This window comes from Haliotis cracherodii, unplaced genomic scaffold (assembly GCF_022045235.1).
Source record: "Haliotis cracherodii isolate W230 unplaced genomic scaffold, xgHalCrac1.p SCAF_9, whole genome shotgun sequence".
NCBI lineage: Eukaryota > Metazoa > Mollusca > Gastropoda > Lepetellida > Haliotidae > Haliotis > Haliotis cracherodii.
Window position 1 is genome coordinate 7,149,738 of NW_027266343.1, and position 27,810 is coordinate 7,177,547.

The following is a 27,810-nucleotide window of genomic DNA, read 5'->3' on the forward strand; positions in this document are numbered from 1 at the left end:
ACATGGTTGCAAGGGATATTTGTTTGTAAATGGGCATTTAGTTTTGTGCCACACTGGAGTAGTTTTGTTATGTTTTCTCACTTGCTACGAGCACTGCTGGGCTGGTAGTGTTTCATGTGGACTGTATTATGTGTGGGTGTTTGTTTGAGGATTGTATGTCTGAGTGATTATATTTTGGAATAAAGATATTTTATTAAATCAGTTGTGTTTAGGTGAATTACAATGCCACATTTCCGCTCTGTTGAATGCTGATGCTATGACCTACATCTATACTATACATGAAACAGGCAAACAAGTGGTTGATAGTGTCAGCATTGGTGCACACCACGATACTTGTGTGTGGGAAAGTAGTTTTTTTTGTTAAGTCAGCAATATTCAATCTGTTGTTTAATACTGCAATCAGCTGTTTTCCAACTACAAAAGGGCACCTTATTAAAAATCAAATCTGATTCGTTTATTCTTTAACACAACAGTCAGTAGTATTCCAGCTGTATAATGATAAACAGTAAATAACCAAATCTGTACTTTCAGTTTACGCTGCAGTCAGCAATATTCCAGCAACGTGCCAGCTTGACAACGTTACAAGGATCTAAACGTCTCATACTAATAGAATAAAGAAGTAAACATCCATAAAATATCTTATCTTTAGTGATATGACTGATCATATTAGTAAAGATCCGGGTTAGAATAGGTCTTCAGCAACCCATACTTGCCGTAAAAGGTGACTATGCTTGTCGTAAGAGGCGACTAACGGGATCAGGTGGTCAGGCTTGCTGACTTGGTTGATGCATGTCATCGATCCAAATTGCGTGGATCGATGTTCATGATGTCAATCACTGGATTATCTTGTCCAGACTCGTTTATTTACAGACCGCCAACATATAGCTGCAATATTGCTGATTGAGGCGTTAAACTACAAACAAACAAACAAATACTATGACAGCAGCCTGTCAATAATCAAGTAACAGGACAGATATTATTTACAGTCTACTGTGATACAGTTGGAATGTTGTTGACATTGACATAAAACAACATTCACTCATTTCCAATTGCCGCATCTACCCACCATGATTACCTATTTCAAAAACCACCTCCGTCATGTGGATAGAGCGTCTGCCCGTGGAACGGAGGTTGGGGGCTCGATCTCCATCTGCGTCATACCATTAGACGTTAAACGATAGTACTTGTTGTTACCCTGCCTGGCAGTCAGCATTAAGAGGATAAAACAAGGACTGGCCGGCTCTGAGTGGGATTTCTATCTCAAAATGCGGCTTGTATCTCAGTGGGCTAGCACTATGAGAAAGGCTTAAGTCCGGACTAGTACAAGCAGCTACACACACACACACACACATGCATGTGGCTATTTTATATATTTGTATTTATTCATAATAAGGCCATGACTTGAAGACATTTAACAATACACAGTAGGCCAGTGACAACACTGTGATAGAGCTCCACTCACTTGACAGGTCCTCAACAAACACACACCAGTGCCAGGTTATACAGGGCCTAGATTTTCGAAACAATATTTCAGTATAACAAGATATCGTAAGAATGTCGTAAATCTAACTTCTCTGTCAGAGTTAGGATAGTACTTAGTACAATACGCGACATATTTAAGATATGTCGAAAATGTATCTTATCTTAAATTTAAGATACATTATCTTTGAACGTAAGTTAAGATTAATCTTAGCTAAGATTGTTTCGAAAATGTAGACCCAGAATTCAAAGAGTTGAAAAAGACTTAATCTTCTTCCCAGTGTGTCCAAGACTAGTGTTTTACTGTTGATATATCGCTTAAAAAAGAACTGTGTTTCATGTAACTCACTGAAATCATCCTTTCACTTGCGACCTAAAATGATCTATAATATCTGTAAATTAAAATATATCTTTTCTGAAAAAATTGTAATTTCAATATTTATCAGCTTATATATTCTGAAATGTTAAAGAAACAAGCTATTCATCTTTGACAAGTGTATGTTATCAGAAAACACAGTTAATTCTTTTACAAACATCAAACATTTTCAGATTTACAATCATATATAGCACCTTGAAAGTGGCAATCATAAATTCAGACATGTTGGTTGGTTGGTTGTTTAATGCCGCACTCAGAAATATTCCAGCTGTATGACGGCGGTCTTAAAATAATCAAGTCTGGACCAGACAATCCAGTGATTGACATCATGAGCATCAATCCACGCAATTGGGACACGATGACATGCATCAAACCATGTCAGCGAGCCTGACCACCTGATCCCGTTAGTCATCACTTACGACAAGCATAGTCGCCTTTTTCGGCAAGCATGGGTTGCTGAAGACCCATTCTACCCCGGATCTTCAAGGTCACAATTCAGACATGTGATAGGCATGTACACACATACATCAACATATTGCAGCATCAACACGAGCATAATCCCGAGGCAAGCATGCGCACTAGCCTACATCCATTTCAAGCCTACCAGGATTTTTCTTATTTTCTTTGCTTGATAGGAGTGGACTATATCACATATCGATACTCTAAGCAGAGAACTTTTTATGAAATCAACATTTATGTTCCGCAGCTATTGCCACAGACATATCCTGTTGAATTTGTGCTGAATTATTCCAAAAATATTTTCGAAATGGTTCTATGTCTTCTACCAATTCGCCCAAATACTTTTATATATTTTAGTGCAAATTGTTTTTTAAACTCAAAAAGACTGAATACCCATCACAGTGACTATTACAGTGAGATGCAGTGCTATTTTTAGACACACACCCCGCTGAGTGTTTCATGTTGCCACGATGTACAGTGTAACTGGTGTAGTTTCCGATGGTCTCTATGTTTCTGTTATTGTCAGAGTGAAAATCGGCAGTAATAAGTATCTTTACTGTGGTAATCTGTCATTTTGTGTCTGTCAGGGATGAGATCTAAAAATAATTCATAATCTGTACACCAAAACATATGGTATGGTAGTCATCTTTGTGAAGCCATTCAAAATAAGAACAACGATCTGATTGGATGTGGCAATTTCATGACAAGGGACACAACTCATGTCCTATACAGGGTGGAGCCAGAAAAGAAAAGTAGGCTTGAAATGTCAAGGGTAGAAGCTAGGCTTTGATATAGGCTAATGGACACGCTTGCCTGAGGAATATGTAACACAAGTTAACCAGTAACATTCCACAAGCATGCATGCACAGAAGTATTGATCAAGCAATATTTAAATAACTCAATTATATTAAGAAAGTCACGATCACCATGGTTACTACTATAGTAATGTTACTGTAGCAATGGAACGCAAGATGTATCCAACACATCATACCATATTTCCTCTATTATAAGCCTGGGTGTCTATTATTTTTCGCACAAGCCATTAAGACCTGGTATCTATTCTGTTTAATTCAGGCACAATGGCACTCAACATGCTCTCTACCTTAACGAATCCCAAATTCTTGTCAAACAAAGGGAGTAATCATTGCATGTCATTAGTTAATGTGATAGGGATCATTAATTTTATTAAAAGATGGGACCAGCTTCTATTTTTAGGACAGAGCATACAACTTGACGTTTTTTAATAGAGACGAGCATGTATTGATATCCTGGCGTCTAACAGAAGAAATACTGTAAATACCATCTGCTCAGTCTGTAACTATATAGACACTAACAAGCTTGAGAAACTTTCAGAATGGATGAAAGCTAAATGTACAATTCATTAATATTAACAAATTTTCAGTAAGGGACCGACTATTTGATAATTAGCACAGAGGGGCTGAGATTTTTGGAAAAAAAGCTGGAAAAACATAATTTTGCCTCAAGTAAATATACAAAAATAAATAGATCGGTAGACATGTTGGTGTCAAAACAATCTCATTAAAATCAGATCTTAGTTCTGGCTATCGCTAAACAAAGATCTGAAGACATCCCATTAGGGGTCACGTCAGAACGACCTTTCATCCAACCAATCAGAGCGTCGCTTAGCAGATCATGAAAGTGACAGTCGGAATGTGTTTCCTAATCATGCAACCACGAAATATTTAACACTGGGAATTCCGAACGACAGTTATGGGTTTTATGATTATATCCATACAATCTAGGTCATCTATTAGCAGTTCAAGAATGTTCTTCTTATCAGTCTTAAATTTTTTAATCGAGAATAGGTCAAAATATGTTTCGAAGCGTAGTTGCCAGTTTGATACAAGTGTCGTAAAGCTCGAGAAAGCTGCCTTCTGATTGGCTAATGTCGATTTCTTGTCAGTCATTTCATTGGTCGGTCAAAATTCGCGAGAGGTCGTTCTGACATGACCCGTAATGTGATGACCTCAGATCTTTGTTTTAGCAGTAGCGAAAACTAAGATCTGATTTTAATGAGATTGGTGATAAAAAAAATTACAATGACTAAATATGATTATTTAGATTCTCCTTCAGGAAAAACTCCCAGGCCCCCTGCCACAATATTAAATATTTGGTCACTAATAACAGTTAATATAACACCCCATCAACATTCCCGAATAATCCCAACCTGTATTTGGTTGGTGCATGGATCACAGATTGATTCTAGTGAGGTATTTATCTAAATCCTACTGTCAAATAAAGACATCTCTGAAAAATTAAATGTGAGAAATACTATTTACAAGTAAATGTGTAGGGTTTGTATTTTAGCTATACAGGAGACAAGGCGATCAGGTGGGATTCTATATATCCTGTACATAATCACATCAGAATCTACACACATTTGGTGTATATTTTCATGATTATCTATATCGTGTGATTATGATGATCGTGATTATCAGCTGCACTGCACCTAAAAAGTATCCATAACAACCTCAATATTACATTTCCTTCGTTCAACAGACTCAAACACGATCAAGAATCTGATCCTTTTATAGGAGACTTTACGGCATACAATTGCGTTCCTCATGTTCACAGCAGCCCTAGATAGTTTTCTTCTTGCATGGCAATGTACTTGTCTCCATGACAACAGCACCACTGCAGTACACATTCTTTTTTCATTGATAATTCAGCAGTTTCTCATTTCCATGGCAACAAAACTATTGGAACACATTCATGACGTCTTTTGCATCAGATGATTTATCTTTCATGATGTTACTTTACGGTGTATGTTTCAAATGTTATAAAGCTGCAAGCTTAGAGCTATATAAGTTAAGGTTCATCTTGACGTTGTGGTTGTGTTATCCATTGTACCAGTCGAGAAAGAGGAGAGAAAATGAACACACCACCAGGAAGAACAGAATCCAAACTCGAAACTCAGCCTTCTTCTTGATTGCCTTGGAAAAGAAAAAATCTTTGATCAAATAAATAAGCATAATGTTTTCAATAAACTGGAACAATTTACATAAAATGTGACATTAGAGGCAGCATTGATTCACATTTCATGACGTTAGACAGCAATGATTCCCATTTCATGACAGCGGCAGCAATGATTCACATTTCATGACAGACAGCAACAATTCCAATTCATGACATTAGCAGCAGCAATGATTCACATTTCATGCCATTAGGAGCAGCACTGATTCACATTTTATGACATTAGAGACAGCAATGACTCACATTTCATGACATTAGACAGAAATGAATCACATTTAATGCCATAAGAGACATCAATATTTCACATTTAACATGACACTAAAGACCATTTGAAAATGATCTAAAATTGATTTTGTTACTGAAATGTTCTCAATTGCTCTGGGTTTTTTCAATAGTAAACATGGTAAATGGACTTTGAACTACTTTTTATACATTTCTGTATTGTTTCTCGTTCCAAGTTTCCAGCAGTGCAGTTGATGCCAAATATGTTTCAGATTATTTCTATTTTCTTTTGTATTCAAATTTTCAATTTTAGATCATACCATTGTGATCACCAAATACATACTTTAAATCCCTCTTAAATTATTCATGGCGGTCTGGTAGCCCAGTGGTTAAAGCGTTCGCTCATCACGTCAAAGACCCCGGTTCGATTCCTGACATGGGTACAATGAGTGAAGCCCATTACTGGTGTCCCCTGTCGTAATATTGCTGGAATATTGCTAAAAGTGGCATAAAACCATACTCACTCACTCACTCTTAAATTATTAGAAAAATCATTCCAATGTGAGGAAGAAGGGATTTCTTTTTTGCTGTCAGGTTTAATGTCACACTCGGAAATATTCCAGCCATATGACCGCAGCCTGTAAATAATCAGGTCTGGCCCAGACAATTTAGTGTATGATATCACAAAAACAATCCACATCCGCAAGACACAATGACATACATTCAGCCAAGTCACCAGGCCCGACCATCCCATCCATTATATGTCGCCTCTTATGCCAACAGAAGATGCTGGTGAACAATTATGACCCACGATCCGAGTGGGACTCACCGACTTGATTATCATAATAAGCTGTAACCATGGTAACATACCTCTCTGATTTCCTCGTTGGCATCTTTAATATTCTCCGTTGATCCAACTGCTGTATTGGCTATCCGGTCTATATCTTTCTCCTGTAGCCAAAGTCATTAGAATTTTAACCATGGTAACAAAGCAAGCACAACATCAATGTCATTAAACATCAAAGTTTACACCGCCATCACACCTCTCTGTGTGAAAACCACACCTCCATAGGTCACATCAGCTGAACCCTAGGGGAGGATGTGTGGGTCCTTGAGCCAATCAGATGTTAGCTTTCTAAATGCGTCGCCTCCATATCTTTACCACAGAATCTCAGCACAAGAAAACCACAGCAGAACACAAACATACCTCCATTAGTACCCCTTACAGAAAATTTTTTGTGTTTTTTTTTTTTAATAACGCCGCACTCAGCAATATTCCAGCTATATGATGGCGGTCTGTAAATAATTAAATCTGGACCAGACAATCCAGTGATTGACGTCATGAGCATCGATCCACGCAATTTGGATACAATGACATGCATCAACCAAGACCACCTGATCCTGTTAGTCGCCTCTTACGCATGCATAGTCGCCTTTGATGGCAAGCATGGGTTGCTGAAGACCAATTCTACCCCGGATCTTCACGGGTCCCCTCAGAAACAAGATGATGTACAAACTATACACAAAAATATAACAGCATGGCTTTTATTTTTTGTATTCAGAACTCCCCAATCATATTTGTTTTCAGGTTACAGAAATCTGATATGATTGGCTGAATGCTTCGCTCACTTGCACCAAGAACTTTGCAGCCTCAGTGCTGATTAGCTAATTAGAATCTTTTCCTGATGTGGCCTCCTATAGAGGTGTGCACAGATCTTCCACAGAGAGGTAATGCATTGGAATAAAATATCTGATTTTAATGAGAATGACTTAACATACTCAAGTTTCAGGTGACATGCCCTTTATCATGTTAATACAACTTGTCAGCAGGAATTTCATTTTGTGTTTTAACTCTTTCAACACCGCAGGCTGGTACACCGGCCTTGACGACATGAGTGCCAAACAGACTTACAGGGAAGCCAACCATTAGGACTGACATGACTTTCAGAATGAACATGTCACAACAAAATGACAAAGTTTTGAGTAACTTCAAACAGACATTTGAAGCGTTCCAAGAAGGGCCTCTTTACATACAAGGTGAAGGTTGGGCTGTCAGGGTATGTTAACACATTAATACAAGTGTCACAGCCCCGTCCCTGTGCTTGTCATGACATGCAGATTTGGAAAATGATACAGTCAAAGGGAGATAATCTTACACTCATTTCTATAGTTCACTCAAATCAGATTTTTACTCTGATGGGTAACTGGGATGGGTAACTCTGGTCCTAGGTTGGTTGGTTGGTTGGTTGTTGTTTAACGCCGCATTAGCAATATTCCAGCTACATGACGGCGGTCTGTAAATAATCGAGTCTGTACCAGACATCACAAGCAATGATCCACACAATTGGGACACAATGACATGCATCAAACAAGTCAGCGAGCCTGACCACCCGATCCCGTTTGTGGCCTCTTACGACAAGCATAGTCGCTTTTTATGGAAAGCATGGGTTGCTGAAGACTTATTCTACCCTGGATCTTCACGGGTCTCGGGTCCTAGGGATGGTGGGTACTGAGTAGGACCTTCAGGACTACCCAGACCAGTGGGTAGTCACGTGATATATTGATGAATGACAAAAATTACCTGGGCCTTCCTAGTCACTAATGTTCGTATTTGTTTCTGACTATGCATCCATTCCTTCTGACCTTATATGTTGGAAGATAGATAAAACTTCAGTCGACTTCAGTGAATGCATGACCAGATCGTCTTACATGTGTATCTGTATATATTTTCACAGGGCTACAGTCAAACTATTCCCAATCTGACATTTTTCACCTATCTCTAGAGACCTACAGCGGCTACCTTGGTGGGGTTGGGCAATAGGGGATTGGAGGTGTCTAACTTCTCAGTACAGTTGAGAAAGCATTTGAACCAGCATATCCGAACTCTGATTTCGAAAATAGACACAAATGGGCAGTCATGAATGAATAATAATAAAGGCAGTGCTTTATATTCTGTAGATTTTGTACACATTATTTTGTTCTTTAGTGACATGGCATCTACATTGATATGGTTTATTATCAAGGAAAAATAATTTGTGTTATGATGAAGCAGAATCATCTTAGAAAGCTGACATCTGATTGGCTGATCAACCCAAGTATCCTTTACTTTGATAGGACAGTCAAAATTTCTCAGAATTCACACAAACCATGTACACAATAGAGTGACTTCTATAAAGATGAAAGATTTTGTCATCTGTCCGAAGCAAGGGAGTTAACTGCCTGTAAAAGTCCAGTTTCCACCCTTGCCGAACAAGGCTGCAATTCAGGAGTCATATTTTGGCTAGCCTAACTGCAGAATTTGCAAAGATTGTGTACCGTAAACTGGGCATCAACAGACATTTTCCAAATATTTTCATGATGTTTCTTTTTCATCAGTGTGCTCAAGGGTTGTGCTACAATCTACATGCACGGGATGTCTCAGAGGCAGTCGCCAGGTTGTACACGAACAGGATGTTAATTTCATATGCAGTTTTGATTGGACCATGCATTAGTCCAGCCAAAATATAACTTGGAAATTCGGCAAGGATGGAAACTGGACTGGCAGAGCTCCAGATACGCTTTTGGTGTTGTGGGTATTTTACCCATCCATTTTAAAGTCATTGGGTATCAGTAATTCTATCTGGATATTCAAATTTCTGTTACCCACTAGTTTTTACACATGTGGGTGTTTAAGTTAAATATTCAAAAACACTATTCATTTAGTCCCTGCAAACTGGTGTCGTGTGGGTTCAAAAGCTTTATAGGACTCAAAAATACCGCGATACTTCCACAAGAAAGTGTGATGGCAAATGATCATGATGTAACTGTCATGTGGAGTTTGGCAAGGTTGACGGAATGTCCGTATATAATTTCAAAATAAGTTGCTGATTTGCTAATCAAATACAGAGGGTTACTTCACAATATTTTGATGATACGCACAAGTTTTATTTTTGTAGCATATCTGTCATGTTCGTTGCGTATTTGATACGCTTGAATTTTATTTCACTGCATATTTCTGCATTTCTGATGCGTATTTTACGCAGATACGCAGCTTATTTGAAGCTCTGACTGGTCATTTAACTCCCTTGCCTTGGGAAGATGGGTTCATGTATCATGACACTCTTAATCAATACAACATTAATGACACACCGTGACCTTGACCTGCTGCAAGATACACACAGGTATTTCACAATTTTCAACTAAGGATACAATAAGCAAGGGGAACATATACATTTCATCCACACTCCATTAGAAGTTCTAAAAGTGTTTTCTTGAAAGAAACTCTTACCTGTTCTAAAACTTTTTCTGAAAATATTTCCTGTAGTTTTGCTATTTCAACCACCTTCCCTTCTATTTGTCTGAAACATAAACAAGGAGCACCACCAACTTTACTCACCATTACTCACCATTACTCAATTTTATTCACCATTTCTCACCATTACTCCACTGTACTCACCATTACTCAACTTTACTCATCATTACTCAATTTTACTCACCATTACTCAACTTTACTCACCATTACTCAACTTAACTCACCATTACTCAACTTTACTCAACCCATGACATCACCCTCCTAATCTTTACTTACACCAAAGAATTTGCATTAAACATTATGGGTAGAATGGTCATAAACATATTGTTTTCAACATAGATCTATGATACCTGTACATCTAAAGGCACTAAATGTTTGTTATGCCTATTATTTTGACTTAAATATGCGAGGGCCGATTACCTACCTTACTTCATCTGACATGCTGTTCATTTCGTTGTAGATTGTCTGATTTTCCTGCTCAAACTGAAATATAAAAGCTATAAAATCATATCCTGCATATCAGATGATGAAATCTGTCAGGCAACGGTTAATGCATGGTTGGTTGGTTTGTTGTCGTACGCTGTACTCAACAATATTCCAGCTACATGACGGGGGTATGTAAATAATCGAATCTCGACCAGACAATCCAGTGACTGATATCATGAGCATCGATCCATGCAATAGGGATGCGATGACATGCTTCAATCAAGTCCTGACAACCCGATCCCGTTAGTCACCTCTTACGGCAAACATGGCTTGCAGAAGGACATCTTCCTAAGACAGGGGAGTTAACCATGTTAACTGACCATAAAAGTCCAATTTCCACCCATGCCGAACTTGGCTGGAATTATGGAGTTACATTTTGGCTGGACTAATGAGTCTATGCATAGTCCATTCAAAATCTTGCAACGAAATCAAAATCCTGTTCGTAAACTGTGATGCAGATTTTGGTCGATTGCAGGATTTGCAAAGCATGTGCTCCGCCAACCAGTTATCAACACATATTTTTCAAATGTTTTAAGCAATGTGCTCACATGATTTGATGCACTTCGCGATGTAAGACTCGTTTTATCACAATATGGACCTTGATTATCGATCAGATCGTGAGGGTGATGGAGGAACGTATAGTGTTATGAGGATCCTTTCACTACCGACCATTATGAGAAACAAATCTGGATTTCTGTTTTTCTAGCTTACCATTTGTGCTTCCTCTGGGGAAATTTCATCATCATCGTCAGCATGGCTGCTTTTCTCCAGGGCAACTCGAGACTTTTCAGACTTCTCTACAAACAAAATATGAGTGAAACCTAAATATTCTTTTCACATTTGTACACTTATCCTGCATTTCACCTCAATGCATTTACTGCTTTCTTTTAACAGCAAACGAAGCTGTATGAGGTCCAGTTGAAGAAGACGTTGTTACAACCAGTTGTGAGGCAGACCCCATCTCACAGCCCCCACGGAATGATGACGTCACATGTCTTCACATCACTGCTTGTCACCTGGCTGACAAGTTGTATCAAATAAATTTGTTCAGCAAGTCTATGTTACATTAGTAGTGCTCAACAAGTGATCACTGTAACATAAATACTTGTAATTATTGTGTCTCTCATACACCTAGAGTTAACCATGTGTTACTCTGTGATATGCCTTCCTAGAGCTAAGTATTGTGCTCAACAAATGAGTGAGTGTGGTTTTACGCCGCTTTTAGCAATATACCAGCAATATCACAGCGTAGGACACCAGAAATGGGCTTCGCACGTTGTACCCATGTCGGGAATCAAACCCGGGTCTTCGGCGTGACAAGCAAACGCTTTAACCACTAGGCTACCCGATCGCCCGGTCAACAAATGATCACTGTAACATAAATACTTGTAATTATTATGCCTCTCGTACTCCTAGAGAAGCAAAGGAATGTGTCACTCTGTTGTGTGGCTTTCCTAAAGCAAAGTACTGTTTCCAGGCTTTCAAAGATCACTGAAGTGTCACACTACCTGATTGTTTAACATCAGCTTGTGGCCTTGGGTCTGCGTTGTCCTCCAGATGTTTGGCGATGTGCATCCTCCTTTCAGGCTCCAGACGGGATCTACATAAGACAGTCAGTGAGTGAGTTGGGTTTAACACCGCTTTTAACAGTATTCCAGTTATATCACGGCGTGTCAGCTTAATGTGGGAGGAAAGCATGAATTGATGCAGGTCTCACAAGTTTACCACTTCGGTGAAACCCACGAGCACGGGTATGGTGCTGACAAACCGAGAAACATAATCAGGGCGAACCGGGATTCGAACCCACAATCATAGGTTTCTGGCGTGCCCAAGGGAGGCAACTCAGCACAGCGAATCGCGGCGCCTTAGGCGACTGGGCCACCCGTGCCCCCTACATAAGACAGAAAGACATGACAGTGAGTGAGTGAGTTGGTTTAACAGAGCTTTGAACAGTATTTCTGCAACCTTACAACGCGTCTACTTGATGTGTGGGGAAAGCCCAAAGTGATGCAAGTCTCAGATGTTTACCACTTCGGTGGCGCCTTAAACAGTAAAATTAAACTTAAATATTTTTTTCCATCAATATATATCCCAGTTGCCATGGTTACTTTTCCTCTGGGTTGTCAGCAGTAGACATGGTAGATGCAGTCATTTCTTTCTCACAGTTTGTGCAAAATCTGAGTACTGTTTGATTCCAATCTTAACAAGGAAACTCAAGTGAAGGATCTGTGCCAGAAGTTTTCTCCCATCTAACAAATATTGGCACCATCTGATTCTACTGATGGAGGAAGCAGCAGCTTGCTTGTTCCCTCATTTGGAGTGACAGCAGACTCAAAGTGGAACCCTCCGTCCAACTCTTAATGATCAGTAGAATCTCTGTCACCGTTCAAAACACAGTTAGACATCTCTTCCAGACTCTTCTATCCCAACCTATGGGCACAGTGAGCATGTGTCAAGTGGCTCCCACAGGAGATATCGCTTGGATTAGATCAAGCGATATCTACACTGTAGATATCGCTGATATAAAATTACATCACAATGCTTTGCAGACCATTGTGACGTCACTGGTTACCATGATGTCACAATCAAATGACATCACTAATGGTTCTGCTACTGAAGCTGTTAGCAGTACTTTTTACACCGAGGACACTGCTAATTACTGTCTACAAATTGAAAAAGTTGGAAGAATGATGTTGGATGATAAATAAAATCTCACCCTCGTGTCTTTTGTTATCAAATATATCAACACTCGCTGATAAAAGTGGAAAAAATCCTCGGCAAGCCTCGGAATTTTTCCACTTTTATCAACTTGTGTTGATATATTTGATATCAAAAGACACTTGGGTGAGATTCTCTATATTAATGGACTTATTGCTATTATTATCACAAGACCCTACGAATGCTACTTACATCCTCTTCCTGTCCACGACTCTCTTCACTCTCACAGCTCTCTGCTCACTGTAGATCTTACAGACAACTGCAAGGTAAGGCACATCATCAAAAATACTGTATTTGACATAAGCACCCAGGGCGCTCTCAAAATTAGAAATAGGCGGCTCTTATTATAATATTATTTTGGTGAAAAACAACAGAGTTGAAAAATCATATATTTCGTGGTTTATGCTGACAGCATGAAATGTTTATATGCGACAGATATATTTTTCCAGAATTTAAATTCCCATAATTAAGGATGCATATAACACACGTATCATACACAAATAAATAAGTCTTGTGTACATTGATTAATCGAAAGGGGTGCTAATTGGGATTGTTCACTAGCCAATATATTAGCAAATATTATTAGAGCAGGGTGCTTATTACTTTGAATACAGAACAACGTAACTTGGGAGATGAAAATCTGAAAGAAAGGAAACTGTGAAGGAAAGATAAGTGGCCCTTTGGCAGAAACTTTGGCAATCTTTGCGCTACAACTGCCATAAGTCTTTGTTCACATGGCTAAAGACTGATTTTGTGAACAGGTCACAGGTTGGTTGGTTGGTTTGTTGTTTAACGCTGCACTCAGCAATATTCCAGCTATATGACGCTGTAAATAATCAAGTCTGGACCAAACAATCCAGTGATTAATATCATGAGCATCGATCCACGAAATTGGGATCGATGACATGCATCAACCAAGTCTGCAAGCCTGACCACCCGATCCCGTTAGTCGCCTATTGCGACAAACATGGGTTGCTGAAGGCCTATTCTACCCTGGTTCTTCACGGGTCAGGTCACAGGCGGTATGTCTGATCTGACCTTATGCACATAAAATCTGATGGTTGATGTAACAATGCAAAAAGATTAAAAGGACAGAAAAAATAAAAACTGTCTTTTGATATTTCAAATATCTTTGTTAAATATAAAACTATTACCCTTTAAATAAGCTCCAATAAGAACCATGACAGACTGTCGGTGTTCCTTGACCTGAGGATGAACCCGCTGGCTGTTTGCCTCCTGTCGAAACATGGCAATCGTCTCCTGGCACTTTTTAATGATCTGTTGTGAATCTGTGTCAATCTGATCCCGATCTGAATCAGTCATCTTTGATGATTCTGTTGCCAGGTGACTAAAGACAATAAATAACATTAATGTGCAATTGACTAGACATGTATAATATAAAACTGCAATGATTACAGAAGTACAATACGTTCCACACAACATACTCTGTGGATGAGTTGGTAAATGATGTTTAAACACTTTATTCAGCAAATATTCAAGCCTGACATTTGTCCGCCTGATATAGGTAGCGTGTAAACAATCACATATGTTTGTTTGTTTGGTGTCGTTCAATACCACTCTCAGCAATATTGCAGCTAAGTCATATTGGAATGTAAATAATCTAGTCTTGGCCAGACAACCCAGTGATTGACATCATGAGCACCAACCAGGTCTCCGAATCTGACCACCCAATCCATTTCTTACAACCAGCACAGGTTGCTGGAGACCCATTCCAATCTGGAATCCCCATGGGTTCCAGATGTAGTAGCAATGGCAGGGCTCGAATTACCAACATAATTAAAAAAATAAAGATAGAAGGGGTGGGCCTTTATTTGGACCAATTCAGAGTCAAACTGGCGTAAATTCATCAGTAAGCCTTAAGTCACAAATATCTAAAATAAACAGAATACAGTCATGCCCCGTTTATGCAGACTTCAAATATCCGGAAACCTCAGTTCCCGGACGATTTACATTTAAAACGAAATAATTACTATATACATTTCCAGGGTGGGGTTGGGTGGTGGACGCTTATTGGGACATGGGCACTTATTGGGTCGAATACGGTATGTGCACATGTTCCTATTATGTTTTACAGCTTTATGACATGAAACAGGTCATCAGAGAACATACTTATTTAGACAAGTTTAAGCATCTATGTTTCAACTTGGATACATTTATGGGACCAGGGTGCAACCTGTTTTTTCCTTGTGCAACTAGGTTTTCATGTCAGCATGCAACTTAAATCAAGTTCCACAAAATCGAGTCATGAACAGGACACATTCTATCCTGGGTCCAAAAGGGTTAATCATTTAAGGACCAGACAAACCCGTGCCAAAATATGAAGAACAATACCAACTACGACTCCAAGTCTGATTCTATCTAGTTGGCTCTTAAGACAAGAATTATCACATGACACTGGGAACTATTGTTCCTCTGAATCACACCGGGATCCTAGAATCCAGACAGGGTTCTTGCTTTGAAGGTTTGGTTTTGATCAAATGTTCATAGTAATTGCATTGGGGTGACTTTAAATAGTGCTTTACTTTCGCGGAGGGTGATAGCACAATCACGGTGATTGAATTAACTAGTATCAAGCGCTTCACTGAGGACTGTGGACTGCACCTGTCTTGCGTACAAGAGACGGCAGAGCTGTTTCGCGTACACATTACGTCTGCAACTGCTAATTAAGGCAGCTCCATAATCAGGACATCACACACACCTGCCAGCATTGACGTATTCCTTCCGATGCTGAAGCAGGAAATCCCGGAGCTTGGTTATGGTATTAACCTGCAAGGAAAGTTTTCAGCATTAACCATGAAAGCAGTAAAGTTTTTGTCCTGTTATCAGAATCAGCCTCCTTAATATTCTAATACCTATCAGTGTCCGAAATAACTGCCTGCCCGCCTGCCTGTGGCTGGTAACTTTCCTGCCGGGCTGCATGAAATTTTCCCCTATCTGCCAAACTGACTATTTACATATTCAGTTTTATTTATAACTCCTCGTTGATTCTCATGTAATTGTCAGCATTATTTCATCGGAATGAAGATGTGATTTGTCTCTATTTTTCATGATTTTTCAATACTTATAACGTCTAAATGCAGGCAGGCAAATTTGAAGATGGGCAGGCAACATTTATGGGTCACCTGACTGACTGTCTTGTTTAATTATTTCAAACACTGATACCTATGCCTATAGTCCCTCACTGTTTTTGATTACCAAAAACTTGGACAGCTTTAATGTTTAGTGTTCATGATCATGATGATAATGGGTACAAGTTCCTTATAATCATTTACCAAGTACCGTAATCGACGTAATAAGCGCCCAGGGCGCTCTCAAAATTAGAAATAGGGGGCCCTTATTAGAATACAATTTTCGTGAGAAAAATAACAGAGTTGAAAGTTCGTAAATGTCGTGGTTTATGCTAACAGCCTGAACTGATACAAAAGAAAAGTCTGTGCGTATTATACACGATAGATAATTTTTCCAGAAATTAATTGCCCATAATTAAGGGTGCATATAACACACGAGTGCGTATTATACACGAATAAATCAGTCTTGTGTAAATTGATCAATCGGAAGGGTGCTAATTGGAATTGTTCACTAGCTATTCAATATATTAGCAAATATGGGCACTTATTAAAGCGGGGCGCTTATTACGTTGAATACGGTATATGTGCCTTCATGGACATTATAGTTTCTGGAGTGGATTGTTCATTTATTGCATTTCAATTTCATTCATAAATGTATGTAACATGGTGAATGGACAATACACAGTGTAAAGGCAAACAAATCAGTGATCAGCTGGTGACTGTGACAATGGCAACTGCACGTTTTAACATGTAAAATATGGGTTTGTTTTGCACATTAATTTTTTTCCAATGAAGCTACACAAATTAACAGTGTTTAACAAGTTTAATGGTAACTATGTTTAACTAGTAGGCCTACGGTTATGACTGTTTTACTTAGAAGAAAATTGTGAGGAATACCACAAAGTCTTGACATTAATACTGTGTATTGTTTCGTAATATATGTATCAATCTAGTGAAATGCAACATGAAAACTGAGCCAAGGTTTATGTATACTCGGTTTTGTACTCTCTATAGGTAGTTACCTACTTCATCTGTACATGATACCACACTTGTGCATGATGCAAACGGTAATACGTAATCTACTTGCCACATCTTTGGCTTTCACTTCAAAATCTCCTTTCTTCCTCTTGGTACTGAGAATGGTGCTTTTGTCATTATCCGGTTCGCCGATGACCTTGTTGCGTGACTTGACAGCCTTCACTGTCGCTTTAAACAGATTTGTGATATCCATGTTGGCAGTGTTGACGAAAGTGCGTCACACGCGAGACACTCGTCGTAACTTCCGGTTAATTAAGTAAAAAGTAAGATTCATTGACGAAATATGCTTGACACAATTTTCTTCTGTGTATTTCTCAGATGCAAATACTTTACTTTGCTGACACCGGTTGCAGATGTATGTTCTTTAAATAGTATTACAAATATATTGATAATCAGAAAAACTATCATACAACCAGTAGAGATCGTAATGCTGCAGTATTCGGCTCCCAATATTCCATCTGGTAATTCAGGATTTATATTTGAAATAGCAAGTAGTATACATCCGTTTTCTTTCCTTGTTTGTTTGATGAACTTATATGAACTTAGGGTCTCTGTCAAAAGATGACATAAAATAATGTTGCATCGCCATACAAAAAGCTGTATTTTTACATTATTTGTTGTGGTTTTAATCTGCCCACCTTCGGTGATTGGGGGTAAAGATGGACCTGCTCTCGATGACAATTATTTGATGGACGAATCGACAGGGTACAGCTACGATCCCTATGGCCCACTGATAAACTGCTCCTATTTGTGAGTGCATTTTGTTTCATGTTAAATACGAAATAGGCCTAATACCCAAAAGTGTCATTCCCCGAACTAAAAGTGTGGGTGTTGTTCATTCATATTGAAATCAGAGTCTAATGCATTAAGCATAGAGTCAATGGAACATTGGTTATCTAACCCGTGAAGATCGGGGGTAGAATCGGTCTTCAGCATTCCATGCTTGCCATAAAAGACGAATATGCTTGTCGAAAGAAGTGACTAATGGGATCGGGTGTTAAGGCTCGCTGACTTGGTTGATGTATGTCATCGATACCAATTGCGTTGATCGATGCTCATGATATTACTCACTGGATTGTCTGGCCCAGACTCGATTATTTACAAACTGCCATCATATAGTGGGAGTATTGCTGAGTGCAGCGTTAAACAACAAACCAACCAACATTGGTTATTTTGTTAGGTTGGACCAGACAATGATAAAATGATACATACAACAGGCATTTCCAACTGGTCCACTGCATATTCTATGCCGCCAAAATCCATATGATATAATTCATTCACTTTTTATAGATGGAATGGTTACAAAAGCTTACCATCCTTAATTTGTGGGACCCCAATTAAATGTATGTAGTTTGTGGACAGTTTAGCATGTTTAGGTAAAATATCCATTGACCCTGTAGCCAACTGGTAGGTGTGTAAGTGGACAGTTTAGCATGTTTAAGTAAATGTCCATAGACCCTGTAGCCAACTGGTAGGTGAGTAAGTGGATGGTTTGGGTGTAATTCATGCAGAACTAACAGTCTTTGAATAACTGTAACCGATGAAAGGAAATACACAGATATAAAACAAGATCACAGAGTAAACATGGTGAAAGCAGAATAGGTGTAGGTCAAGTTACTGGGCACATGTTTTGTTTTCTAGTAGTGCAGTCAGTGCCAAAAGCTTTTGAACTCGAATTTTTGACATTTATTTCCGTAGCTATTAGTTTTAAGGTATGGCCAAGTCATGCTAGTATAAACTGATCATGTTTTACTTGGCATGTGACTAGTCACAAGTTGCTTGTGCCATATTCAAAGCAAAGCTGTCAATAAAGAATTATGTCACATTGAGATTTTGAGAAAGAAATGACATTACAATTCTTTTCTTGTAATCATTGGTAATTTGTGGTTCTCATACCTGCCTTGAAATGTGACTGACTTGTTCCAGACCACTACAGTTCCTAAACTGCTCCGAGCCACTAGATCTGAACGGAAATAACACGGAGAGGAAGCGTCTTGGATATGGATGCTCAGAAGTAATTTCTTGCCATGTTTTTTAAACCCTTTTTCGTTTCATTAGCTGTCTTCAACGTGCCGTTCAAGCTGAAACATTGCTTACGACAAGTTGCTGTATTTGTAACATCTTAAATATTTAAATTGATTCATGAAGTTGCCAAAGTCAGGTGTATCACTAGTGTATGGTAGCTTTGTTAATCATGGCAATCAAAGTGTTGTTATTATTTGATATGTACTCTGAACTTCTTTATCATGTTTCTCACTGTTTATTCTCATCAATGATCTAATCCCAATATCGGGGGTAAAACATACAACCGGTATGCAGGGTATAATCATTATCAGTATTTACAAACAATCTCATTAAAATCAGATCTTAGTTCTCGCTCCCGCTAAACAAAGATCTGAGGACATCTCATTACTCAGACAGAACTTGCGCAAACTTTGATCGACCAATGGAATGACTGACCAGAAGTCGACACTGGCCAATCAGAAGGCAGCTTACTTGTGCTTTACGGCACTAATTTCAAATTGACGACTACGCTTCGAAACATATTTTGACAAATTCTCGATTTAAAAATTGAAATCTGAACAAAAGAACATTCTTGAATGGCTAATAGGTCTAGAATGTATGGATTCAGTCGTTAACCCCGTAACTATCGTTCAGAATACCCCGTGTAAAAAGTTTTCGAGGTTGCATGATTAGAAATCACATTCCGACTGTCACTTTCATGATCTGGTAAGCGACGCTCTGATTGGACGGATTAAAGGTTGTTCTGACGTGACCCCTAATGGGTTGTCCTCAGATCTTTGGTTAGCGGTAGCGAGAACTAAGATCTGATTTTAATGAGATTGTATTTACAAACTGATGATATATGTGAAAATCGGCTTCCCATTGGCTTCCCATCAGCTTCCTATTGTTCTGTTATTATCTTTATACATTAATCCTATGTCATTGGCTTCGTCATTATGTTGTTATCTGTGTACATTAATCCTATGTCATTGGCTTCGTCATTATGTTGTTATCTGTGTACATTAATCCTATGTCAATGGCTTCGTCATTATGTTGTTATCTGTGTACATTAATCCTATGTCATTGGCTTCGTCATTATGTTGTTATCTGTGTACATTAATCCTATGTCATTGGCTTCGTCATTATGTTGTTATCTGTGTACATTAATCCTATGTCATTGGCTTCGTCATTATGTTGTTATCTGTGTACATTAATCCTATGTCATTGGCTTCGTCATTATGTTGTTATCTGTGTACATTAATCCTATGTCATTGGCTTCGTCATTATGTTGTTATCTGTGTACATTAATCCTATGTCATTGGCTTCGTCATTATGTTGTTATCTGTGTACATTAAAGGGGCACTGATCTAACGCCATTCCCCGGACTGGTTGTTGCCTTTGTTATTGTTTTTTCCCCCGTGAGTACCCGGATGATACGCAACGCAACTGAGCGTGACCAGAGACTGGGCTACCGTCTGCAAGGACAGCTAAATAAACTTGGAGGCTGGAGGCAATATTTGTTTTACGCATTTTTGAATAAACACTGATTGGTTAAATGTGATCTATAAAGATTCGACAAAGGGCGCATGTTAATTAATTTCTTCAGCCTAAACAAACAGACAAAAAGAACGGCGGAGCTCATCGGAAGTCGTCATTTGGAAATACCCCAGATGGTTATAGTTTAATTCTAATAAAAAGTATCCTTGCAGTGAAAGCATTTTCGGATTTCGGATTGCGTCGATAATACGATTACTACTCCCTTGTTGTCATCCACGTTTTCTCGTATAACCCTACACTTGTGTATTTGTCGTCATTCACTTGATGCTCAGTTAATGAATTTATTACAGGTACAATTAGTGGTAGCACCACTTAGATTACCTGACAAAGGTTCTCATTTGGCATTTATTGTGTCTGGGGTAATTATTCAATCTAAATCCAGGTTTGAAGTGAGGTGAAATGTGCGTTATGTAATATGCACGTGGCAGCCCAGCAAGAGATGAATAATCAGTTGATTTACTTTTTTAGGTAAATCAACGGATCGTTCCTAGTCATCAAAGGATTAACAGAAAATACGTTGATTGATTAATCACTGTTATCTTGCACAGAGGATATGTCAAAAGTGAGTGTTTACATGTCTAGGTTTACTAAAACAAAGGGAATACACTCATATCATGGCGTGAAGTGCCGATGTAAAAACAACATACTTTGGTCAAAGGGTTAACTGATAATACGTTGATTGGTTGCTCATTGTTATCAAACTCAGTGGATTTTTTAGGAACCGTGGACGTAATGAAAATAGTTGTCACGTGGCCTTTCTCAGCCAACCCTTGAGACTTGACACCTATGTGAAACACCTGAAACAATCCAAGTGATCAGTTGAGAAACGAACACTGGTTATAATATCCCGAAACGATATATATCTTTTAGAATATTTGATAGGTACAGAGGCACGTGACATCGAATAAGTTATTTTGTATAGCTGCAGATGAGTGGCACATTATTCCTTTGTGTGGATATTCACGGATACATTCCTCGAACAAGGAAGCAGCCTATTTATACACATAAATTTGGTAAGTTGTAATTATGGTATTTGCATTTTGTTTTCCTTCATTTGAACCGATTCGTTCTTGTTTCTCTACGTCTTGGTTGGGAAATTCTTCAATGCGCGATAGACGTTGTTTTCACAGGTCATTTCCTTTGTAAGCGTGTATAGATTACCGTCAATTTGTAAAATGTGATTCTCTCAGGCAATTTATAAAATGTGTAAATATTTCAGTCATTTTGACTAAAAAATCTGTCCAGATTGATTAAGACGATCAAAAGGGCCTACAAACATCACAACAGATTATTATGTAGGATTAGAAGCCAAACAACATAGAAATGTACTTTTCAACGTAACATTTTCAGTCTCTTGGTGATGACATTAAACATCAAAATGTTTGGAATTCGTTATCATAATAATACAGATGGAAATGTTTTTCAGTCACTTTGTAAAATAACTGAATATTTATACGTTTAATAAATGTGTTACACATTTTGACAGTAAAAAAATATACACACTATAAAAAAAGCAATGCTCAGGTGAAATATTTACTTTGTGTTGCAAGTCAAAATAGTGTAAACGAAAATCGCAAAATTACCAAGCAAGTGACTTATCAAAACTTCGTCACCATTACCGATGCTACCCACAAAGATACCTACATTTCCTTATTATCTCGAAAACTGTATTTCATTTTGTTGATCAATGTGACCATACGCTCTTATTACTACCGGTATCCATAAAAGTGACTGATGCGCTTACGAATGGCGCAACAGAGGTCGCGAGCTAGTCTAGATTTCTGCTCTACATCCGGGTACTCAATGGGAAAAAACAATAACAAAGGCAACAACCAGTCCCGGGGAATTGCGTTAGATCAGTGCCCCTTTAATCCTATGTCAATGGCTTCGTCATTATGTTGTTATCTGTGTACATTAATCCTATGTCATTGGCTTCGTCATTATGTTGTTATCTGTGTACATTAATCCTATGTCATTGGCTTCGTCATTATGTTGTTATCTGTGTACATTAATCCTATGTCATTGGCTTCGTCATTATGTTGTTATCTTTGTACATTAATCCTATGTCATTGGCTTCGTCATTATGTTGTTATCTGTGTACATTAATCCTATGTCATTGGCTTCGTCATTATGTTGTTATCTGTGTACATTAATCCTATGTCATTGGCTTCGTCATTATGTTGTTATCTGTGTACATTAATCCTATGTCATTGGCTTCGTCATTATGTTGTTATCTGTGTACATTAATCCCACTTTGTGTTGTGTAAACATCATGATTTATATTTATATTGTACTCTATGCCCTTACTAAGTCCATCCATCCAAAAAAATCGACAGAGTAATCACTAAACTCCAAACAGGACACACCAACCTAAATAACCACCTAAAAAAATTTAAAAAACACACTACAGGTAACTGCCCACACTGCAAACAACCAGAAACCCCAGAACACGCACTCATCCACTGCACACACTACCTAACACATCGAACCGCATTACAAACCACCCTCAATCTAAACAAGGCTCTCACTCTAGAAGCAATACTAAACCCACAAAATAAACTTGAAAACTTCAAGGCCTTAGGCGTATTCTTAATAAAAACGGAACTAATAAAACGCATCTAAAACCATAATAACCTATCAAAATCACAAAAACAAACAATCATCCACCATACCCAGCTCCCTTAGTTCTCCTCCCCAACCCCATCGGCATCTATTCCAAATCTCAAAATTCCCAAATTCTATATAAGCAACCCCTAAAGCCCCCTCTTGGGTTGCACAGACCACCCTCGCCCCTTTCGGAAACACATTAAATGGCCTGGCCGGGCCCGTGTGCGAAATACGCATCAGTCGGAAAGCGCACGTTAAATCTCCAAAGTAAGTAAGTAAGTAAGTACCTTACTAAGCATTTATTAATCAGATCTCAGTGCTCGCTACCACTACACAAAGCGTGTATGGCAAGCAGGAAGATCTGAAGTTGAATGAGACTGCATAACTCCCTCCTGTTGGTATTATGTTTCAGTGGGGCAATGAAAGATACGAGGAGGTGCAGCGGACCAGTGTAGTTTGTACGGCTCTTCCTGGCATCGAGTGCTTCGGGAACAGAACATTCCTCAAAGACGGTTTTCCATGTATCAGGTAACACCAGGGATGAAAGTCACCATTGTCTGCTGCCCGTGTACAGTAACATTTACAAGTCGGGCAAGTTTGTTTGTCGCTGCACTTGGCCCTGGTCCACTGATATACAGTACACTGTACATTCAGTAAAATCAAGAACATATAAACAATAATAATAATAATATTAATAAAGTAACATGGACCCAAAAGATCATCGTCATAGGGTGTTTTTTATATAGTTCTTTTTTTTTTTTTAAATAATCAGAGATTGTTGTTGAACAGATGTAACTTCCAGTGTTTCTTGAATTTTAGGTCCAAATAGGTCCTATCATGATTAGGCCCTGTTGTTGTCTACAATGGTGATGTGTTAATGATTGACATTAAGGTATTATTATTGACATATTTATTAAAAAGAATTTACTTCAATATGTTTTTGCGTTACGGAGTTATAAACTATACCGATTTGAACAGTTTGCTCACCTTTTTTTATATTTAAACATCATCGCAATTAGTATTGAAGTTAATTCTTCATTGATTAAGTAATATATATACACTTATGTCACTATATATTTGACCCCATCTGTTACCGTGGTAGCTGACAAAAATGAACTGTTTCAGGTACAATGGCCACTACTTTGTGACAACACTGTTATATTCTGTTCTCCTTGGGTTTCTGGGTATGGACAGATTCTGCCTCGGGCACACAGGTCAGTTTTAGGAACAGTTTTCTTTCATTTTGATTATTATTTTATTGGCTCAGATTTGACCTTCACCGTTTTGGACATACAAATTCATCAAAGCAGTTGTTGTTCCATTATCAGGACTTCACGGTATACACTATGTTCCTCTGTCCTGCGTGAAGACATATGGCTGCGACCCGTGAAGATCCGGGGTAGAATAGGGCTTCCGCAACCCATGCTAGCCGTAACAGGCGACAATGCTTGTCGTAACAGGCGACTAACAGGATCGGGTCAGGTTGCTGACTTGTTTGGTGCATGTCATCGATCCCAATTGCGTGGATCGATGCGCATGATATCAATCACTGGATTGTCTAGTCCAGATTTGATTATTTACAGACCATCGTCATATGGCTGGAATATTGCCGTGTTCGGCGTTAAACAACAAACAAACAAACATGAAGGATGTGTGTATCATCTGTCCTGGCTAGTGGGTTGTTTGCTGATGATATCCTGTCCTCTCCCCTCCAGGTACAGCTGTAGGGAAGCTGCTGACGGTGGGAGGCGTTGGGATATGGTGGATCATCGACATCATCCTGCTGGTCACTGGGATGCTGAAGCCAGCAGATGACAGCAACTGGGTTCCATACTTCTGATACAGGGTTCCGTTTGGGAGACAATTGTGGATGAACTTTACAGTGTACATACAGAAGTCAAGTTGTGCTTCTTGTCAGACGACTGCTCCATATTGTACATGGTTCACAACTGCTTGAAAAGTTGTTGAATTAAGTAAGGTCTTGAAAGGCGTGAAAATCGACAATATGCTGTGAGAAGACCTTGAATTTTCCTAACCAGTAACCATGTGAAACAAATCACCTAAACATTAATATATCTTATTTATATCATTATACATGTGTAGTTTGAAAAAAAGCCTGTTTAAATCTGTTAAAAACTGTTTTTTAGTCTGTCAGCATAGAGTTATCTCCCCTCAATGATTGGCTGCTTCCCTCAAAAGTCGAATACCCCCAAGTCTGTAAAAAATGGAACTGGCCAGGTTTTTAAGTTGAATTTTGAGGAGGGTGAATTAAAAAGGCCATAAGACTATAATTCTTAATGAACACTGTTGTTCATATTTCTAAATGTTAACGGAAATGAAATATTTGAAACTGATGAAATCATGCAGTATATTCCCTGCTCAAGTCAGTCTACAGGCGCAAACCAGCCCCCATTGTATTGTCGATATACGTTGCTCCATTTTAGGTTTAGTTCTAAGTGCCAGAACACAAGCAGCCGAGGTCAGGGTCATCTTGTTGGTGTTTTAGTACTTGAACATGTCAAGATAAGGGGTCCTTATCATCCCAAGTTGTAAGGAAAACATTATGGAGGTCCTCAGAAAGTATGAAAGTACATAGTGTCAGATCTTAATTCCCTGGCATGCCTGCACCCCCTTCCATTTCCAACATTGTAAACTCTCCCAATAGTCTAAGTACACCATGTGTATTTATCAGTCAATGGAAGTGCCCATCCTCGATTACCCAGGGTATATAGACTGCCTCTGTGTTCTAGTGGTAGAGCGTCAGCCCGGAGAGCAGGTCAGGGGTTTGATCCCTGATGCTAAAAGATGGTACTTGTTATCCTGTTTGGGGTTCAGCATTAAGGGGCTAAGGACTGGTCGGCTCAGAGTCAGTATACTGTGTCCAAGTGGGGTATTCATGTTAAACTCCGGCATGGTCTCAGTGGGCTAGCACTATAAAATTGGCATTAGTTTGAGGTAGTACAAGCAGCCACACAAACACACACACACATGCATGCACACACACACACGCGACGTTGAACCCCATTTCACCTCACCTCAGCACCTCCAAGATATAAACCAAAGCATCATGTCAGAAGTGATCTCATCCTCTCCATCTCTCATCACTCACTCACACCAGAAAGCCGTTTAATTGGACAGCTATCTTGAGCATTGCTCATTTTGAATCAAGACTAAAAATGAAGCAGTGTTACTCCATCTTCCTCTAATGGAAGCTGAGACTGTTGTTACTAGAATCTGTTCAAAGTCATCTTCGTGAGGCAAGCGAGTTAACCGACCATAAAGTCCAGTTTCCGCCTTTCCACCTAGGCTGGTACTATGGAGTTACATTTTGGCTGGACTAACAAGTCAATGCATAGTCCATTCAAATTCGCGCAATGAATCGAAATCCGGTTAATAAATAGTCGCGCAGATTTCGGTCAATTGCATGATTTGAAAAGCATTTGCACCATCAACTCGTTGTCAACAGATATTTTCCAAGTCTTTTCATGTTTTTGATCAAGGTGCTCTCGTGATGTGATGCACTTCGCGATGTAAGACTCGTTTTATCACAATATGGATCTTGATTATCGATCAGATCGTCTTAACTGGGCGCTGCCAATTTGGTCGAAGCAAATGCAAGTGATACGAGAGGTGGAATCTGATTGGTCCATTGGCAAGGCTTTTAAGGGACATAACTCGTAAGAACCTCTGGTGGCGCTATGATCGAGCCCAGGGATTCTAGCCTAGTTCGGCAAGGGTTGAAACTAGGCTTTTAAGGTCAGTTAACTCCTTTGCCTCGGGAAGATGGTTCAAAGTTGCACACAACTCATTGTCTTAATCCCGAACAGGATTTTTGTCCCATCATTTTTTCATGTGCCTGTATGTGAAGTTCATTCATTGTATGATTAAAGAGTGAATGGATGCAACAGATCATTTCAATTTTTCACAAGGTATTTAGGAATCACCTCTAGCATATACCCAAGGGTATAATTGTATCATATTGTAGCCAAGTTAGGGAAGTATTGTAGTTTGATGAATCAGGTCGTTTATGGATCAATGTTGAGAAAATTACTACCAGGCAAATATTTTTTTCCGGTAAATCATTTAGACTTGTGGCCATGAATTTGTAGATGCAGTTTTTATTTGAATAAAAGTGAATGGCCGTTCTGTTGCTGTAAATGTGAATCATGTTTGTTTCATTCTCCAGGCTCTCTAGCATCTCTGATCACCATCATCAACTGCATGTGTACATCATCATTTTATGTAAATATATGAAGAATAAATTATGTTTGTCTGTTCCCATTTCCGGTTGTCATTGATTCCCGATCATAAGCTGGTCTGACCCACATCCTCTGTGGCGATACTGTTACAATAGGTCCCCAGCAACCTACACTCGTTGTAATAGGTAATTTAGTGGATTGGTTGGTCAGGCCGCAGTCATATCATGGGAATATTCACAAGTGCTGTTTTACACAACAAACATTCATCGAAAGGATAACTAGGCCTGATGC

General features: G+C 38.9%; 2 protein-coding genes across 2 annotated transcripts; one reads left to right on the top strand and one right to left on the bottom strand.

Moving 5' to 3' along the window:
* Positions 1 to 4,150: 4,150 nt before the first annotated feature.
* LOC139452434 (syntaxin-18-like) lies at positions 4,151 to 17,353 on the bottom strand. The gene is made up of 10 exons (XM_071233906.1): positions 17,202 to 17,353; positions 15,745 to 15,812; positions 14,180 to 14,373; positions 13,218 to 13,284; positions 11,816 to 11,907; positions 11,019 to 11,104; positions 10,246 to 10,304; positions 9,798 to 9,867; positions 6,401 to 6,481; positions 4,151 to 5,268 (listed from the first exon to the last, which is right to left on the bottom strand). Exons 1-10 carry the CDS (start codon positions 17,343 to 17,345, stop codon positions 5,173 to 5,175), a joined length of 957 nt encoding a protein of 318 aa, XP_071090007.1. The 5' UTR covers positions 17,346 to 17,353; the 3' UTR covers positions 4,151 to 5,172.
* Positions 17,354 to 17,679: 326 nt separating this feature from the next.
* Positions 17,680 to 27,596, top strand: LOC139452359 (TM2 domain-containing protein amaretto-like). Its single transcript, XM_071233813.1, has 5 exons — positions 17,680 to 17,902; positions 19,079 to 19,166; positions 23,733 to 23,848; positions 24,446 to 24,534; positions 25,036 to 27,596. Exons 1-5 carry the CDS (start codon positions 17,727 to 17,729, stop codon positions 25,158 to 25,160), a joined length of 594 nt encoding a protein of 197 aa, XP_071089914.1. The 5' UTR covers positions 17,680 to 17,726; the 3' UTR covers positions 25,161 to 27,596.
* The last annotated feature ends 214 nt before the right edge of the window (positions 27,597 to 27,810 follow it).